The 18,879-nt window shown below is 42.5% G+C and overlaps 1 protein-coding gene across 6 annotated transcripts in view; it reads right to left on the bottom strand.

Annotated features, from left to right (window-relative positions):
* Window positions 1-18,879, bottom strand: part of itga5 (integrin, alpha 5 (fibronectin receptor, alpha polypeptide)) — a 59,665-nt gene that overhangs the window by 26,017 nt on the left and 14,769 nt on the right. For 4 of the 6 annotated variants that reach the window (XM_008319087.3, XM_025059037.1, XM_025059036.1 and 1 more), the window contains 4 exons: window positions 17,803-17,896; window positions 14,444-14,540; window positions 11,951-12,048; window positions 368-501 (listed from right to left, as the gene is read on the bottom strand). In XM_008319087.3, coding sequence (XP_008317309.1) covers window positions 368-501; window positions 11,951-12,048; window positions 14,444-14,485 — 274 coding nt within the window. In that variant the 5' untranslated portion in view covers window positions 14,486-14,540; window positions 17,803-17,896. Of the gene's footprint in view, window positions 1-367; window positions 502-11,950; window positions 12,334-14,443; window positions 14,541-17,802; window positions 17,897-18,879 lie in introns of those variants that run through there. The other 2 variants (XM_008319082.3, XM_008319084.3) reach the window with 2 other exon arrangements.

The raw sequence follows: 18,879 nt of genomic DNA, 5'->3' as shown, positions 1-18,879 counted from the left end.
AACAAGAAGAAATGATTATCCTGGATCCAGGAGACAAGGTGGCCAAGCTCCGGTCAGTGGAGTGGAACACTGACGCCCGACTCCAGGTCTGTTGCTGACAACAGGAGCAGAGAGGAAATGGTCTAATGGTTACAAAATTGTAGGAGTGTAGGAACAACGGCCAGACTTTTTACGAGCCTTCGACTTAATAGGGTAATGTAATAAGATAAAGTCTTCATTCATTCAGACCGATCATCACATACACGTGACATTTAAAAATCAAATCAAATCAAAAAATCAAAAAAACACGTTGTACACTTTGTGTGGCTTGAAATAATGGTTGAAAACAACACATGGTTGTAAAAGTGTGTTCCACTGCAGTGCTTACCTTCTGAGTCAAACTCAATGGTGTGACAGTCTGAGTGTCTGGTACTCCACGGGCAGTAGAACACAGATCCACCCTCTGCAACATTGACCTGACTGGTGTTGGCCTTAGGAGCTCCTATCACCACACTCGCACTGCTGGAGAAAAACATGAAAAGAAGAGAGAGAGAGAATTAGAGACAGAGTCTGCAGTAAATCAAATATAACAATTTGTAACTCCAACATATATAAACTCAGGCCCCTTCCCTAACCCATGCTCCAAGTATTCCAGCATTTTGAATGATATTAATTATGAGACACATTCCAGCCCTCCCACTACACAAACGTGAACATGATGCTGAAAGCACTTTTTTTTGTTTTGTTTACTGAGCTTTACTGTGACTCAGGAGCAAAATATTTTAACAGGTTGCAGCGCCACTTTACATAACCCCATACCATGAGGCAGAGCTGCTTCTCCGACATGTGTCCTCATACAACTGAATTCACTTGTGTGCAGTCAAACACACATGGAGAAACTCTTGCGCAGTTCCACAGCCGTCCCTTAGGGGCATATTCAGGAGGAAAACACCAAAGCAGACAGGCTAAGTGGAGTCACACTCCCGACTCTGCAGCTGCCACACTAAAACCCTTGTCCTTGAGGCTATACTGTACTGCCACAGGAAGGGCAGCCAACTGCTTCAGCAGATATGGGAAGTAGTCATAAGACTGCAGGTGCATTCCAGACTTAAAAAATATATAGGACGTAGAAGGGAGATGAAAGAGAGTGTGATGACACATCAACGGTGGGTATCATTAAGTTGGCAACAAAAATCAGCCTTGAAGATAGGGTTTCATAAATAAATAGTTTAGCCATCACATCATTCAGGACTGACTTGACTTGACAAGCATCACAGATACAGAGGCTGGCACCGACGCGAGTCAAGCAAGGCACTGGATCAGCGCAACCAGACGGCGTCTGGAGGCCTCCAAGACAGGAAGCGCACACCCTTTCCTGCCACATATCTTCCAATAGGGCATTAAAGTTTACTTTTTGTCTGAAGTTAGCATCCTGTTCCCAAGGGTAAAGTACCCAGCGGGGTCGAGAGGGAGATGAATAAGCCAGCATGAGTCAAGCGGCAGTTAATATTCCAAGGCCTTGTAAACTGAGATAATTAATCCTGAGTAAACAATCTCTCCATCAAGAGACAAAAACACGGCTTCAAAAATCAGGGTGTTGCTGGTCAGTACGTGGTCTCCTCCTGACGGCACACAGCCAAGGACAAGAGAAAAATCAGAGGAGAGAAAAGGGTTTATGTTGGAACAAATCCCCATTATCATAACATTAGTAATGTAGCAGAGATTCAGTTTGATGCCAACTCTGAATGTATGGAAAAATCTCTGGCAGAAACTGTAATTCCAAAGGACCAGTATCAGTCTACATGTGCTATAATCTGGATTACCGCCAGCCAGCAAATACCGCAACATTAATGATCAGATTTTATAACGATGCTCTAAAGACATCCCAGCTCCCAAACCAACATGGCGGAACCCTGTTTGGTGTCAAAACACGAAACTGTAAGAATTAGGAGGAAATGAACTTGGACACTTTTATTTTGTGGCTCAGCCCGATGGGTAATCTGCATATGTCATCTGAAGTAGTCCTTGCTTTAGAGGACATTTTCTGATACACCCGCCCGCACACAGAACCCCCCCCCAAACTCCCAAAACACATTGGGGTTTTGTCAGTGCTCCTAACCTTAACCCTAACTGCTACTAATGTACACCTAATCGAAACTAAACTAATCAAACGCATTGGGGTTTTGTCAGTGCTCCTAACCCTAACTACTACTAATGTACACCTAATCTTAATCCCTAACTAATCAAACCCTAATTTAATCCTGATCCAAATTCAATCTTGAAGTTCAAAATATACCATCTCAAATCTCAATCTCAACATAATTCTGATCATATTTCAAATCTTGAAGCTCAAAATATCCCCTCCCTCAGTGGGGATCGTCGACAAATGATGTCTACAAAACAAAAAGTAATTTACCAAAAAGATGTCCCACAAATATAGCTATTCAAGAAACAAACATACACATTGGTTTTTATTTCAGTTTTTACAAGCTCACCATAAACCTAACCAACGACATGTATTTCTAATCTTAACCCTTTCTTTAACCCCAGTTATATTCCTGACTGATCATAAAATACTGAGCCTTAAAATACCCTTTGTCTTAGTGCGGACCTGAAAAAATGTCCCCCACAACAGTGGTATACCCAGTACACACACACACACTTTTAAAATTAGTTGTATAGAACAAAGAATCATTAACCTCTCGTCAAACAACACTTCAAAAAAAAAAAGAACAAACAAGACCAGAGAAAGTAGATGCCACCGTGTCTCCTGTTGAATCTGGACTTGAACAGAGTCCAACCATTGTTGCCCACGACAGGGGGAAAAAATTAAGGAAATAACAAAACATCAGTGGAGTGGCAGTCCAGGAAAGTTTTCCCTTTTAGGACACATCTCTCACCCAAAGCCTGAGCAGATACTCTATCAAACACAAACATGAACTGATAACCATCTGCAAGTGTTGTAAACGTGAAAGAATTAGCATCTAATTGGTCTCTATCTGTGGAGAATCAGTCTGGGGTTCCCCGCCCACCTCGGCTTTTGATTCATTAGCATCTAATGAAAGATTGCCATTATGTGTTGCATAACAAACCCTGTTGAAAGAGAATGCAGCTCTGGGGGAGACCGCGCCAATACATGTAATTATAAAGCAATAAGAAGCTCTCAGCTGATTGGCTGAAGGAGAAGACGGTCTTATCCAGTGGAGTTAGGAGAGTCCAGACCAAAGGTTGTTGATTGTGGGAATAAAGGAAACACTGTTCTGGGTTTAATACTGATGGTGGAGTCAGATGCAGCTTTTACCCCCAGGGGGGTGAGGGGGTGTAAACGCACAAACTTTTTGATCTTTGCCATGTAGATTGCACAACTAGGAACCAAAACATAAAATAAAATCTTCTTAAAAATAATTAAGAGAAACCAAAAGAACACAGAGAAGTTCTAACAAACTAGAATATTTTTTTCAAGTATCAAATCCCTATGGTCCAGAATCATGTTTGTCCTTGTTTTGTATTGTTGCCATGGCAATAAACAACATTTGGTTTATCACCTCCCTTGTTTATGGTACTGTTAAAAACTTGACAATATCCATTCACAGGTTCATTACGAACAGTTCAACAAAGCCAAAGCTAAGTAAACACAATTATTTATCTCCGTTGATTATATTTCTTCCTGTTATTTTTGGCTATTTGGCAATTTTTTTTTGGCTATTTTTGGCTACAAAACCCAAGTGAAAAAGAGCCGATTCACTTCCTTACAGTCACGGTGGCCTTATTAAAAGCAATAGCGCCTTCGCTATGTCACTAGTCCACGTACCAGCTGCCATACAGCAGCCACTAATGACCTTCGTGTCCCACCTCGCAATTAAGCATTAATTGAACTACAGTTACAGTTTGAGGAATGTGTAAACAACAGCTGGGGACTAAGTTTCATTCAAAGTTAAAGCAGTCGAAGAACAAGCAAAAAAAAAAAAAACTCTGACCACACCATAATTGCCCTGCTGTGACCATATTTTATGAGAGTTAGGAAATTAGGCTGGATTCAGAGTGCTGGAACTCGCTGATGTGACACTATCATGAGCAGCCATGGTTAATGCAATTTATGATGAAGTCAGAGCCAAAGACTTTTTTTTAACCTCATCCACACATGCAGTGCCCCCCCACCACCACCTCCTACCCCCGCCCCCCTGTTCCTACTCCTTGATTCCACATTTAATTGTCCACTGCACAGCTGCAAACGCTGATGTCACTTGAACAGCATTACAACCGCTTCACGCTGGAAATGGTGAGGAAAAAGAAACACACATTTGTTGAGGCTGCCAGACCAGTATTAGCTGCACTCACCATCTGCAGCCATAAACACGATACGTCACAGGCACATGGGAGGGAGTGGGGGGGGCTACGGACAGCATATGAAAGATTACCATAGCTAACTAGTTTCAGACTCTGACGGCAAGTTCTGACAGGAAGTTCGGTGGATTTTCTCGTACTTTACGATGCGACTCCTGATGGAGGTATATTTACGACACGACCTACACCCACCACCAAGTTTATAAGGACAGTAAACATTTTCCAGTTAACTTTGTGGTCTAAGTGTAAATGATCACAGTCACTGACTGAGCCCAGTTCCAGGACAAAGTTCTAAGATGTTGCAAATGTTGCCGTGCTTTCACTAACGACTGTGTCGTCAGTCCTTGGGCTAAAAATACAGTACGACTACTGGAGAAACTGTTCCAGAATCAGTTCCAGAGTCTTACAGCGTACAGTGGATCTCCCTCTCGAAACATTTGTTCTTGCGTTATCTTGGTGAAAGTACAGTGAAGGTCATGAGCAAAGTCTGTCTTGTGGTATTTAAAAGCTTTCTTTGGAAAGTGGACATTTCCGATTGGTCTGATTCTAACTCTAACTCTGTGATGATGCTCCAATACCAAGAAAACACAGTCGAGACAAGCAGAAGAATGCAGAGACCCAGACATGACATTGAGAAAACATCATTCTGCTGTTGACCAGGAAGCAGAATTTTTACATTTTTTATATATACATTTAATATTTCTTTACTACATCTTTACATTCAACACCTTTGACTCTGCAGCTCTTACTTTATTTCTCTAATCACTTCCTGTCTCTGATTTTCCCCCCTTTTGGCTTCACTGATTGGCTAAAGATGGTTGAGTGCATTTTTTTTACACAGTCTGTGGGGGGAGTGAACAGTGTTTGTCACTCCCCAGAATCACCTATGTTAAAATTTGCACAGACTCAGGGAGGCTTTCAACACACGCTTTAACTCTTAAGTGGTTCCATATCAGTAAAAGCACTCAAGTGCAGTGACTTGATCTGAGCCAGAAGCAGCTCTTGACCTTCACTGCTCTCAAAAAAAGAAAAAAAAATGCAGCACACCAAAATAAAACAAACTAAATTTATTTCCTGTTGACTCTGTAGAATCACTTAAAAAACAGAATTAAATCACACCTGGTTGACGGGGAACGGAAAAATGCATCTGGATACACATTTAATGTGTTTAACTAATTAGTGCATCCCTCACGCAGGGCGATGACATCATCGTACGGCAGCCGTGCTCATTGTTCAAAGAACTACATGGGCATGAGGGTGAGATCACACATTGGCAGAAATAAGACTGACTATAAGATGACTGGATCCTAAACCCGCACAATAGCCCGTGTCCCCGTTTGGAGCCAATGCCAGACAGAAGCTGTTTGATTCCTTAAGGCTGCCATATGGGTCTGCACCAGTCTACATACACACACGCACTCTCCACATACACATATGGTGCTGTCCAGGAAACTGAAAATGATGAGAGTAGCAGTGCCTGCTGGGATGGCGAGTGCTGACTACAGAGAGTCTACTGTGCTGAGCCGGAGACCCTGGTCTTTGGATCTGCATTAACTGCACTGAACCTGGAGCAATTCATATCTATGATTACACTGACTACAGCTTTTCCACATGCCAGGTTTGGCTCAACGAAGAGAGCGTCAGAGACTCATGCAACCAATCTCTAGCACAATACCCTCCGTTTCCTGTAGGTGATGCAATACAGTACATGCAGTTGATATGCAGTATATTAGTCTCTTATTCTTCCCACAATGGCGAAAATCACAGTGTGCATCTTTACAACCTACAAAGGCTGCCACAGGAGGCACCATTCAGCCTCTGGGGCTTGAACCCAGGACCTTCTGTGTGCAAAGCAGATGTGGAAGCTGAAAAAGTAGCAGTCAATTGCGATTTATTTTGCACAATATTAAGATCTCCCACACAGGCTGCCACAGGAGGCGCCATTGAGTATGTAGTTCCTCTGGGATTCGAACCCAGGATCTTCTGCGTGTAAAGAAGGGGTGATTACAGCTACACTATGGAACCACAAAAAATCCATGATTTTGCTGGTAATTTATTTATATTTTTGACAATGTCTTGGTCAGGGACTAAAACAAAAAAAAAATCTACTTTCCCTGTTTGTGTTTATGTGTGTAAATGATGTGCAGTTTACACACATTAGTTTACACTGGTATTCTAGTCATTTCTTCATAAGTTGTGTGACTTTCAGTCCCTGTGTCAGCTGTGATTGATTCCACAGTGAGTGAGAGTGTGAGGAATATTCTGCGAGCTCTACTCCACAGTTCATTTTCTCTCTTTCAGTTCTCTCTCTACCTCTTACGCAGCAATTATTTTTAGGCCAGAGAAAAAATATTCTTCTGGGACCTTCTGGTGCTTTCATTTAATTTGTGGTTCCGGTGTTGGAATCAAATGTGGGTACTAGTACATTTCCTGGCATTACACAATGTCAGACTCTGAAAACCTCCAACTGAACACAGACCTGATTCCCCAGCCTGGGTTTAAAATTTAACACAGTAACAAATAATGTGTTAAATATTAAAAACAAGCAATTAATGGGAACTGGATAAGAATATTAACACCAAGCTGATTAAGCTGTTGAAGTTTTATATTCATCCCTTCAGCAGAGAGCTCCTCTGTAAATTCTATACACCCTCCCCCTTGTTTGATTTTAATGTGCGAAAACCAACAGTCCCTTTGTCAAAACCACCAAACATGTTATGTCACAAGCGGCAAATCAAAAAACTCTGCGCCACCGCTGCAACACACAAACTTTCTTGTCAAACTTTCTTGTCCCAACCCGCGCCCCCCCCCCTCCCCCCGTTTTCTCACGTCAGCTCCCCTAAAAGTCCTTCTGCTTCTGCAGGGACTTTAACTGCCGCTGGTTCACACCTCTCCACACAATGCCCACGTCAGGGGGTCCAGTCCTCTCACCTCAGGATAGAGAGCCTGTTGTATTATCATTAAACATGATGGCGGGGGGTTGAAGCAGCTGTTGAAACACTTTGCACCCAGGAGCCCCAGCCGCACCCACACACACACACACATTCATGGACATTAAGAGCCAGAGGTTAGACCTTGTTTCGTTCTCAAAATTTGAAATTCTATGCAGATTCAAATTTCTAACAGTGGCACTTTCTCGTCGCGCTACTTGGACAACGGCTCTGTGTGCTGCTCCACTCAAAGTCGTATGCGAGTCTCATTCATGACCCGAGGTTAAAACAAACCAGGCCTGCAGGCGTTCAGAGATTTAATCTCGCCAAGTGTGAGTCGGGTCAACGCCAACCAACGGAGACATGACGTCCTGGAGGCTTTCCCAGCCCAGGACTGCAGACGCAACACCGAGGTCCATGAGACTTTTAAAGACTGTGTCACCATCCATACTGACTTCAACTAAAACACACACACACAGGCCAATTATTAACCCCCCTCTAATCCCTCCACCCCCTCCTCCTCCACCACCACCACCAGTCTACTGACAGAGCAGGAAAAGCTAGAGAAGCACTTTTTGCTTTACACAGTGTAGCCAATGCTATGTCTATCCTCACTGACCTTTAACCAATCCCCCCGCCCCCGCTTGATCATCATGGGGGGGGCATTCAACGTTAGACAGCAAAAAATGAAAGCAGCTATTCATCGAGCCAAGAAATTGAGACGACTTGAATCACTGAAAGTTTCGCCAATAAAAAAAAAAAAAACAGTAAACAACTTCTAGCATCAGACAAAGGAGCCTATTGTCTGCGTGCAGCTACAACAACCTGGATGAAGAACAGCCCAGCAGGGCCACATGTACGAGCCCAGTTCCTGCAGCCGTAAACACTTACAGAGTTCAATCTAGAAAAAGCTGCCGTGGACGGAGTTTGAATTGGAGTTTGGTCGTGCACGGAGAGTGACTTTGGTTCGGTCACACAGACGACGCTGCTGTTTCAGTGGTCAGAGGAGACCACAGTCCAATGTCAACAGTGGTTCAACTCTAACCCCGGTTCAGAGCATGAACTCTGAGCAGGAGAGTGACCCACATGGACCAGCTGAGCTCTGGTATGTGCTCCTAATGGTACAACTATTTATGAGCTAACACACATCACTGTCACCTTCTTAAAATATATCTGTAAGCTAGCATGTCCTGGGGTTAGAGCCCAAAAGGTTCTCAGACAGATGTTGAACATTTGTGATCCAACGGCTTTGACCAGTTTCATCATTATGTGTTTGTTAACTACAGTCCAACGGCTTTGACCAGTTTCATCATTCAGTCTTTGTTAACTGCTGAGCTTTGTTGTGTTTTATTTGATCGGGATTTTTAATCCTTTAAAAAAATGAACACTTTGTGAATCAATCTTTTTGTACTTCTATGAACATGTAGTATAACTACAGTACCTAAAACGTCTGCTGACAATATTAAAATGGTTTAAATGTTTTCACAGTTCTCTTTTACGAAGAAGAAATTCTCTGATAGAAACACATTTTTGTTTAAGTGTTTAAGGTGAAATGGAGGATATGAAAAAATTAGATACGTCAAAATATTTGATATCACTTCAAACTCTATAAAATACTTTTCATTACACACTGATATTTCTGATATCTTCACGATGATGAGCACCCACCCACCCACACACACACACACACACACCAGGTCTGTTATTATTTACGGCCCTTGACCCTTTGACTCTTCTATCTTGCTATGATCCACTCCCTTATTCCTGCCTGGCACTGAGGGAAGTCAAAGAACAGCCAGGAACTGTTGGTGATGAGCTGCGTGATGAAGTCCACCCTCAGAAGTTCTCCCCACAGAACTGAGGAGGCAACGAGCGGTGAGTGACACGGACTATAGACGTCAAGAAGTCCAACTTTTCAAAAGATAAAAAATACCATACACACTCACTCACGAGGATGTGGCCCCCCCGTGTGAACATCTGACAAGAGTCATGGTGAGTTCACTGACACTGTCCCGGGGCATTCTCCCATGGTGGGCTGTCTGCTAATGTTCAAACTTAATTTTATTACGGCAGGCCCAAGGGCAGGAGGGGACGTCATATACAAAGTCACTGTCCAGGAGGAGAGCAGGAGAAAGTAAGCCTTTGTTTTTAGTGGACCTGAAATTTATGGACAGGAGACGTCTCTGTCTCCCCTGTCTCTGCGTCGATATCTCCCATCAGTCTCATTTTCACTCGCACAGCACTGCAGTACGCACACTCACTCGCAAAATGTTTTACACACAAGTGGCGATACTTCCACACAGGAGGCCGGAGCCAGGCCCACGGCAGCTCATAAACTCCCCAGGCAACCATCCACTGACCTCGCCCCCGGGATTCCAGCTACTCCCCCACTGCAGCGTCTCCAGACTCTGGCTCATGATGATGTGATGGAAAACGCAAGAGATAACACAAACTGTGACTGATACTTTTTTTTTGGTGTGTGAGCTTCTGAGAGAGTGTGGATGAAGAGTGGCACACGCCTGTGGGTTCCAGATAAAGCTGTGATTCATGGTTTATACGCTTTTTCTACTCAACGTCTGACTTCTGACAACATCTCGTACGCAGAGAAATTACAGGGCACCGAGCTGTAGGAAGCTCCGCTCAGACGCTACTCCTGTTCTAGACACACAGTACACGCCATTGTCTCATCCCCATCTTCTACGCACGTGCAGGAAAGTTCAGATGAAGTCATTAGTGAGATGACGTCTACACCGTCTCGTTCTTAATAGCGTGGGGAGAGATGATGGGATGGCAGCAGGGGTGGTGGTCCACATGAAAGATGGATTAAAAAGCACCACGGAGTGACATCAGCGTGGAAGGAAGTGAAGAGAGGGACGGCGGGGGAGAACAGAGGGTCCAAGACCCTCACACATTAAATCACACTGCTCTGCTGAAGACCCTGCCTCTTAGACAAAGAAATGAAGAGCAGGAGACTCTAATAAGACGCAGTGAGAAGAGGAGGAAAAACCTCACCATGTCTGAGGCCATGCTCTGACCTGATATTAACATTAACATCCTGAGAGATGAAACAAGATGCAGTCTATTTTCGGAAATGTATCAGCATTTCTGTCAACGTGTTGGACTACAGCCAAAAAAGTACCTTGTTAATTAAAGGCGTTATAATTAATCTTGAAATAACCATTTTTTAAATTAAAAAATTACTTAAATGTTCATTTAAATCAAATTAACTCGCCACATGTTTTGTAAAAAACTGGTAAGCATAGTGGCGTGGTTTTCACATGCTGACATCACTTAATACATCCTTAAATCTTCTCCTGGATGGCAGACAGAAATGTGGTACATTACTGCCACCTACTGGGCTGGAGTGTGGGCATCAGTGTTACTGTTGGTCTAAAAATAATGAAACTGAAGTGCCATTAAATTTGTCTTTTCAAACCCATTTTTTTCTGTAATTAACCAATTAAAAGCATCAGTGTTACTGTTGGTCTAAAAATGATGAAACACATTATTTTTTTTTCTGTAATTAACCAGTTAAAGTCCCAGCTCTAATCAATACATGTAATCAGATTACTTACGACAGATGGTAAAACCAGGTCTGAGAGAGAGGTCTGTGTTTGCCATTCACTGAGGTAAAGTGAAGAAGACTGGCAGGAAACTGGAGAGTTGCTGCTGGCGACACACTGGCCACAAAGTCCTCACTCAGATCCCAGCAAACTGGCTGGTCACTCGGTGGTCTGGTGCCCACAAGACCCCGGTCCAGCCAGTGAGTCTGATCCCGTCTGAGTGGAACCCAAACTGCGGCCGTTTGACCTTCTGGTTAATGATTGTTACAACTACAGGTCCACACAGCAGACGGCGGCGCAACTGCAAATCTGTCAGCAACCAAGATCAAGCCATGCCTTCCATTTCCTTCACTTCACACAAAGACAACATGCTCCTCGGACAGACAACATGCCCCACACTATTATTTTCTCCACAGACTACTGGGGTATTAGACCTGACCACAGGCATGTCATGCATGAAATGAAGTCCAAAGAATGCCTCACGCCAGAATCTCTTAAGGAAGAATGTGGAGACTGTGGTAAAATGCTCAGTGTCACTGAGATCTCATCCCCAAAGCTGAGAGGCATCACAATGAGGGCAACCCTGCAGCCCAATGAATGGGGTTCAAAGGAGAGGTCGGAAACCACTGACATTTTCTTCATGGACTGAGAATTTAGAGCTGAATCAATGGAGTTTTGTACTTTATTAAATGGGGGTCACTCTTTTATACTGACATCACACGGACGTCCCTGTGTTGCATTCCTTACGTAAATGACATAGAATATATAACATTGTAGCTGTGCGTAAAAAACGCACCAAACGCCCAAAATAAACGCAAATACGACGCGTATTGTCCATGTCGGACGACAGAACCGTGAAACAATGAAACAAGCTCTGCTGCTTCTACTGATTCTTCAACTGGAAACTTGTTGCTCTGCGACTTTAACAGAGGGAATTTGTAAATGTTTTCAACTTTGGCAAAGACCTCCATCACAGACCAACGGAAACTTTGCACGCTGGCCGAATCATATTCAGAAACAACTGGCCCCGTGAACACCGTCAGAAACAAAAGGCAAATGTTTTTGAATCTATTTGCAGTTTGTTGATGAACACAGCGAATGTTTAAACCTTTACACCCAGTGATGGAAACTCACCTGGCTGAATCTGCCAGATAAAAGTCAACCGCATATCCGAAGTAGCTTCCCTGAGGTCCGTCGTAAACCGTTGGATTCTCCACGTCCAGGTTGAACGCCTGGCAGACAGGCGGAGAGAAAGTTAGTGATAAACCGATGACACAAAGAACGGAGCGGGAGAGAAGCGCAACCATCCTCGGCGCCTTTGCGCAAAAACGTCCCGGTCTCATATTCTTTGGCTAATCCCACAGTGGCTGCTCTGGATGAGGTCGATTTCCCCCGGTTCTGTGCTGATCCAAGTTTGACAAGAGCGTTGGAGTCTGGCTAAAACCGCATCCCTGTAACTCTGACCATGAATGCTCCGTCAGCTTCTCCTCTCCGCGGCCTCCTTCTGCCTCCTGCTCTTTCCCGCGCACGCCTTTTCCGCGCACCTAACCGTGATACATGGAGCAGGGAGTTCCCAGAGCCGTGACAAAGTTTAGGAGAGGAGGAGCCACGCTGTGTGATTCCCTACCAGAGGGATCTTCTCATGATCTACTGACCCACAGCTTCCTTTAACATCACATCACTTCACATCCATTTGTCGGAGTCAGATTATTAATCCCTGGAGAGGAGGCTTTGGTGTTAGGGTTAAGAGTTAGTGTAAGTAGTGCGTAGAATATATATACATATATATATATATATTTAAAAATATCACAAAAACAATATGTAATATAAACATGTACTGAACAGTTCCAAGTGTTAAATGTTACGTTTATAGCAGCTTTTTAAATGTGCTGCACGAAAATATTTTGTAAAATTGGATAATATTTTCCAGTATTGAACAGGAAGTTAGAATATTTATATAAAATATTGCACTGTAAAATCGGAAAAATTGGAAAATATTGCTGAGTGAATCAGATATATATGACATACATATATAATATATACATAGTCAATATATTGTCTAAAGTATTGCACCATACTTTCTTTCCAAGACACTGTACAAACTATTGTATAGTTATCTAGAATATGGTGAAATATACTCCAAAATACTGCACAGTAAATCAGGCTTTTTCATATTGAGTGAAATCACAATACTGCAAAATATCTTCCAGAGTATTCCACTAAATCTAAATACTCTCCTCACACCAGTCCACCTCTCGACTGACCCGCACAACAATCTTTGTTGTTAAATTCCCAGAACGAGGCCTTTCATCTATTATCGTAGTTTTGTGCTCGGCCACAGCCATCACTCTGGGAACTCTGTGACTGAACTGTGACTGAAATGTGACTTCTAAGCCTTTGTTATCATTAACGTTCACACTATTAACCACCAGAACAATGGCCACATTATCACACTTCTGGTCTTATCTCACAGTTATCTCACACGTTTCAGTTTGATGTCAGAAGAGGTCTCTGTAGGTGATGGAAAGTTCAATGAATCTTCAAACGTCCAGCCAGTGTTAGGTGGGCGGCCGTCGAGGCACGTCTGTCCACAGCGTGTTAGAACCATTGATGCTTGAACCTCTGGTACTTTTCACTGATAGTTCTGGAATTTAAACTGTTACTCAAACACATCTGCTGCTGCCCAGTAACTGGCACAATATCATTTTTATCTCCATTTTGATCACACAGCTTTAGTACAGCGCTTCGTATCAAATGATTTTTGTTGTCAAAAAGTGCCAAGAAACAAATGACCTCCTCCACCGACTAACTATAACGCAAAATTTCACTTCACTAATCCCAGGAATCATAACAGCGACTACTGCTCAAATAAACATCGCAAACGTACAACAACAGAGCCGTGGCCTATTTGGAAAACTCTGCGCTAATTACACGTTTATCGCACTACTGCGAAGCTCAATGTGCGATCCATATGTACATCTGTGTAATTACAGTGTAGATTTGATTTGGTCATGTGATGTGTTCCTTGGGGGTGTGTGGGAAGATTGTATATTCCCGCCTGTGAGTCACACGAGAAAGTGGTAAATGAGACCTTTAATAAACTCTTCCAGACGGGACAGAATTAGTGACTGTTGGTTCAGTGATTCACTTCCAGCCTCCCAGATTGAACACACGGCCCAAATTTAGCCACAGTGCAGTAGCAACATGAGCGCACTGTCAAGTGCAGCTCATATTTATAACTGGTCCAAAGAGCCCTGACAAACGGAGTGAGGGTTTCACAGACCGATGGGAGAGATCCGGTGGGTCCGGGGGGAGAGGGGGGGGGCAGCTGACAGCTGTTGGGGGTGGCCTAATTCTGAAAGGGTCCTGTGCTGTTGTGTTGTGAGGACGTTTAGATAAATGATAGACAGGGATCAAAGTCTGGTGGAGACACTGACATGTTGTGTTGTGAGGACGTTTAGATAAAAGTCTGGTGGAGACACTGACATTCTGAATCAGAATGATGAAGTTTGTAGACTTTCCCACTGATGTCATGAATTGGGCTTTGAGTGTAAACATCCCATGATATTCCTAACAGAGAAGTTTGTTTATCAAAGCAACTGATTGAATAAAAGACAGATATTATACCTGATTCTGGGTGGTTTGAGAATCTGAATACACAGTGGCCATGGGAGGTTATTTAGTCACATGGGCCAGTTTAGCCCCCCCGCTGACTGTCCCGCACCTGAAATAAAAATACATTCATGTGTTACAAATGAAGCAATACTGTAAACATTGATATAAATCATATCAAAATCAAATATATTAATGTCACTATTGGACGGTCAAGTATCACTAAGCTATTAACAAATGTAAATTCAAAACACAATTTATTAAAAAATTGTTTCCAATTGACCAAAAATTTTAATGACAACCCTGCAGTACCACAATGGACCATTAGAGTAAAATGGAGTGAAGTGAGGGTGGTCACCACCACAAATGATCAGGCTCCAGGAGAAACTGTTCTGAGAGGCTGTGAGCTTGTTCAAGTGTGTCACTTCAAGCATTTTTTGTGTGAGAGGCCAGAAACGGCTCTGCTGGCCAACTGAACAGTATTTTCCATTTCATTCCCAACATGATTTCCATTGAGAAGAGAGGGTGTGGGTATTTTCCACCTCCACTTTAATATCATCAACTCGGCCACTGAGGCAGCAGATCTGAAGTGCAGCAAAGCACATGAAGAACATTGAACAGACCTCCATACAGCTGGCTGTGCGTTTTAAATATAGACCCATGACACATCGGCATGTCTGCCAGGCAGACATATATGTGTGTAAATACATGTGTGTGTATATAAATATGTGTGTGTGTGTGTAGGACAGGCACAAGTGAGACAGAATATTATTAGTAGCTGAAGGGCAACATCAATTTCGTACAGCAGTGCTAAGTTATGTCGCTGTGAACCAATGCTGTTGTGCAACAGTGAAGTCATGCAGTGTTTGTTTGTTACTGGATGTTACATGGTAATACAAAGGGAACTGTGTAGACAGAAGGTTGGATTTTTCTCTTTTTTTTCTGTGGAATATTCCTAACTTTCACTTTTATTCTTGCTAAGTACTATTGGTGGTTATTACTGCTAGTGTTTCTTAAAGCTGTTGCGGTGGGAGATTAATACAAATTGCAACAACCATACCCTGAGTTTGATAAGTACCCTTATATATGATGTACTGTAAGTGTGGAAACACACACATATGTGTTAAGCTAGCCTTCCTGCTAGCAGAACGTGCATGTTTTTTGTAGACTCAAGTAAAGATTTTTACAATGGGAGTTGGGGGCTTGGTGGCAGATGAGAGTCCTACAACTCCACCACCACAGTCCAGCACAGCTAAGAACAGGACACTTCAAATGTTGCAAATTGTTGATTGTTAATAGAGTTGTTAAGTTGCATCAATTTAAAAGCTGCCGGTTTAATGAAGTACTTAAATTTAAATGTGAAACCTGACAAACGAGGAGGCAAATTGGGATACACAACAGCTGTATTTATTAAATTTAAATGTGAAACCTGACAAACTAGGATTTGTCTGTATTTCGTAACTCACCAGATAATAACAATCAATGTACCCTGCATACCACTGGAGGGGCCACATGTGCCACCAGAGGTATGCATAGCAAAGATTGAGTCTCCTTGAGTCTTAGATCAACTGTAACAGCACTGATTAGGAACAGTGTTCATCTACACTCAATAACACATGTTGGACAAAGTCGGTTTCTCTTTGCTTTGTTCCCCCTACTGTCAGACACAGACCGACAGGTTCAACCTCACACAACTAAACAATAAATGTCTAATAACAGGGGAACACACATACAGATAACACTTGAGGTGATTATTAAACACACAAATATACAGGGGAACACACATACAGATAACACTCAAGGTGATTATTAAACACACAATAGAGAGTGTTGCAGCTCCAAAAACCAGTGGGGTACTTTGTGTAGACTCAACAGTGGTATTGGAAACTCTGGGTTGGAGTGGGGTGGGACACAGCAACGATGCCTGCCGTCAGGCAACTGTTGGCCTTTTAAGTTGCAAAATAAACACAATTTTACCACTCTGGGAACAGACAGCACACAAAGAATACAGCAGGCAACTCAATGGTTTGCCAGTCACAACGATCAGCAGCTGTTTGCTATTTGTCTGTTTGTTGGCTGGTTCCTTTTCGCATGGACCGATTACATGATTAATTAAACCTGACAACAAAAAAAAGCTGGCCGACCACGGACTAATGGTGTCTTGTTGAATAATGAGTTCCCAGACCTTTCACTTAAAAATGCTTTTAATGTGATCCTTAAGACTAAAACTTCCTCAGGATCAAACTTCCTTCTTCGTCCTTCCTTCCTACATCTACATCTCTCTTTAACTGTTGAAACGACATGATACACATCTCAACAGCAGGAAATTCCACCGGCGTAAAAGCCAGCCAGGCTTCCTGCTTTACCAGGCTGGTACTCTTTGTCTGTCACACACAAACACAGACTGTGTGTCAATGTTCTCTTAAATTCCTGTTTTCTACAACATTCCCCAATAACAAGAGGGAAGAGCGCTGATGTGGCCGATTGTTCCACCCGGTCCGAGAGGTTGCGCGGAGGATGACAGATTTGTCGCGTAGAAGTGGAAGTCCTGAGCTGGCTCTTGTTGCTGAGTGGACTGTTCATTGTTTTCAACACAAGCTCTTAGCAACTAAAGTGCCTGAGTGAATCACAAGTTTTGTTTGCAAATGTGAAAAATCATCGCAACGGCTCTTTACAAGGCAAAGATCACACACCCTTTTGCAACATAGCTTCCTCTTGTGAGTTTTCACTGTCAGTTCAGACAAATCGGGGCAGTGTGTGTGTGTGTGTGTGTGTGTGTGTGTGTGTGGGGAGAAAGATGATCCAAACTGTGTCCCTTGTTTAGTTGCCTTGTTAACATGGCCACAAAACAGCTCCAAATAAGCACTTGACTTTTTACATCTGCTCATCAGTGGGATTTAACAGAGCAGCATGGGAGCTGCTGGAGGGGAAACGACCCCACTACCAGCTCCATTAACCCCATACCACAGTTCACTCACAGAACAGGCGTCCCCAAACAGTCACCCTGACCTGTCAGCAACAAGAACCAGCACTGGAGGTGCTGGGTTTTTATACTGCATCGATGTATTTGAGGACTTAGATCCACAGGTCAAAGTATTTGAAATTTTAATTGAACTAATCATGTAACTGAGTAACTGAAGATTAATTTTTGATTAATTTTGATTGAGATTAATCATGATCAATTCAGAAAAATGTACAAAAAAATGTATTTTCCTTATTTTGTCAGAACAGACAAATTCCATTTTAGATTTTAGATCTACCAACTCTTTTTTCTCAAGAAACTGTTGGAGACACCTGAGAGACATGTTTAATGTTCCAGTTAATAAGATCACTGTCTGGTTTTATAGAATTTGTCTTTGAACTTTTTGACTCACTCTTAGATTTACTGCAGTGATGCTCTGCAGTGACACTGCCACCTGTGTTGATGGTTTTTTCCACTTTCTTTCATGTCCAGGATCCAGGATGCCCCTGGAAACATTAGAGGAGACCAAACGTTAGTAGACTACAATATACTATTACTGTTGGAATTGTGTATATATTATTATAATTTACATTTGCTGTATTCAAAGACTCTGTAATCCTCTACAGCTCAACTTCTGTATTTCTTACAAAGCTGCACCTGAGAAAAATGCCTTATATCAGAATCAGAATCTCTTTATTTATTCTTTATATGGTTTGATGTTTGTTTGAACTTGTTTTGAACTAAGTTCTGCTTAGCAGAACTACAAGTCATAAGTTTCCAGTTTTTCTCTCACTTTGCGATACCAGACCACTAAGTCACAAGTTTGTGCAAAGGTGTGAAAAACAGGAGTTTTTTACACCTTTGCACAAACTTGTGACTTCTAAGAATGATGATTTGACTTTAAAGAATAGGGAAGTGTGTAAATGACTGTGCTTTGAAGTAAATAAAAAGAGAGGGCTCGGCAGAATGTGCTCAGAGCGAGTTGGAGATTGTAACTGAGTACATCTCTGACCGTTCTCCTCGCGAGTATCTAACTTATTTACCTTTAGGTGTCTTTAGGTTGTTTGAACCTGACAATTACAACTGTAAAGCTTTTCAATTTGGATAACTAATCACAGACCTGTGCGTATAAAACTGTTAATAGCACCCTCTGCAGAGGAGATGGCGAAACTACATTTTCTGTTGATGCAAACACCGTTTTTCACATTTTTTCTTTTAGTTATAGACATTTATTATTATTACAGTTGGTTGTAAAAGAATTCCTACATTTTGTTAAAAGTTACGATGGGGGACGATGGACGACATTGTTGACACAGACGGTCATCTCATTTTATATTCAAGCACTACATTTATGGTGTCACATTTAATTCTGATGCCTTATTTGTCTCTTTAAAGTTACAGTGTGGGCCACAACGCCCCCTCTCCCCCCCATTTGTAATACCATAAAGGGCGGGCAGGCTGCAGGGCCCCCACTGGGCCTACAAAGAAG

This window comes from Cynoglossus semilaevis, chromosome 10 (assembly GCF_000523025.1).
Source record: "Cynoglossus semilaevis isolate Cse_v1.0 chromosome 10, Cse_v1.0, whole genome shotgun sequence".
Classification (NCBI taxonomy): Eukaryota; Metazoa; Chordata; class Actinopteri; order Pleuronectiformes; family Cynoglossidae; genus Cynoglossus; species Cynoglossus semilaevis.
The sequence above is the reverse complement of the archived record's forward strand: the minus strand, read 5'-3'. Positions and strand labels throughout refer to the sequence as shown.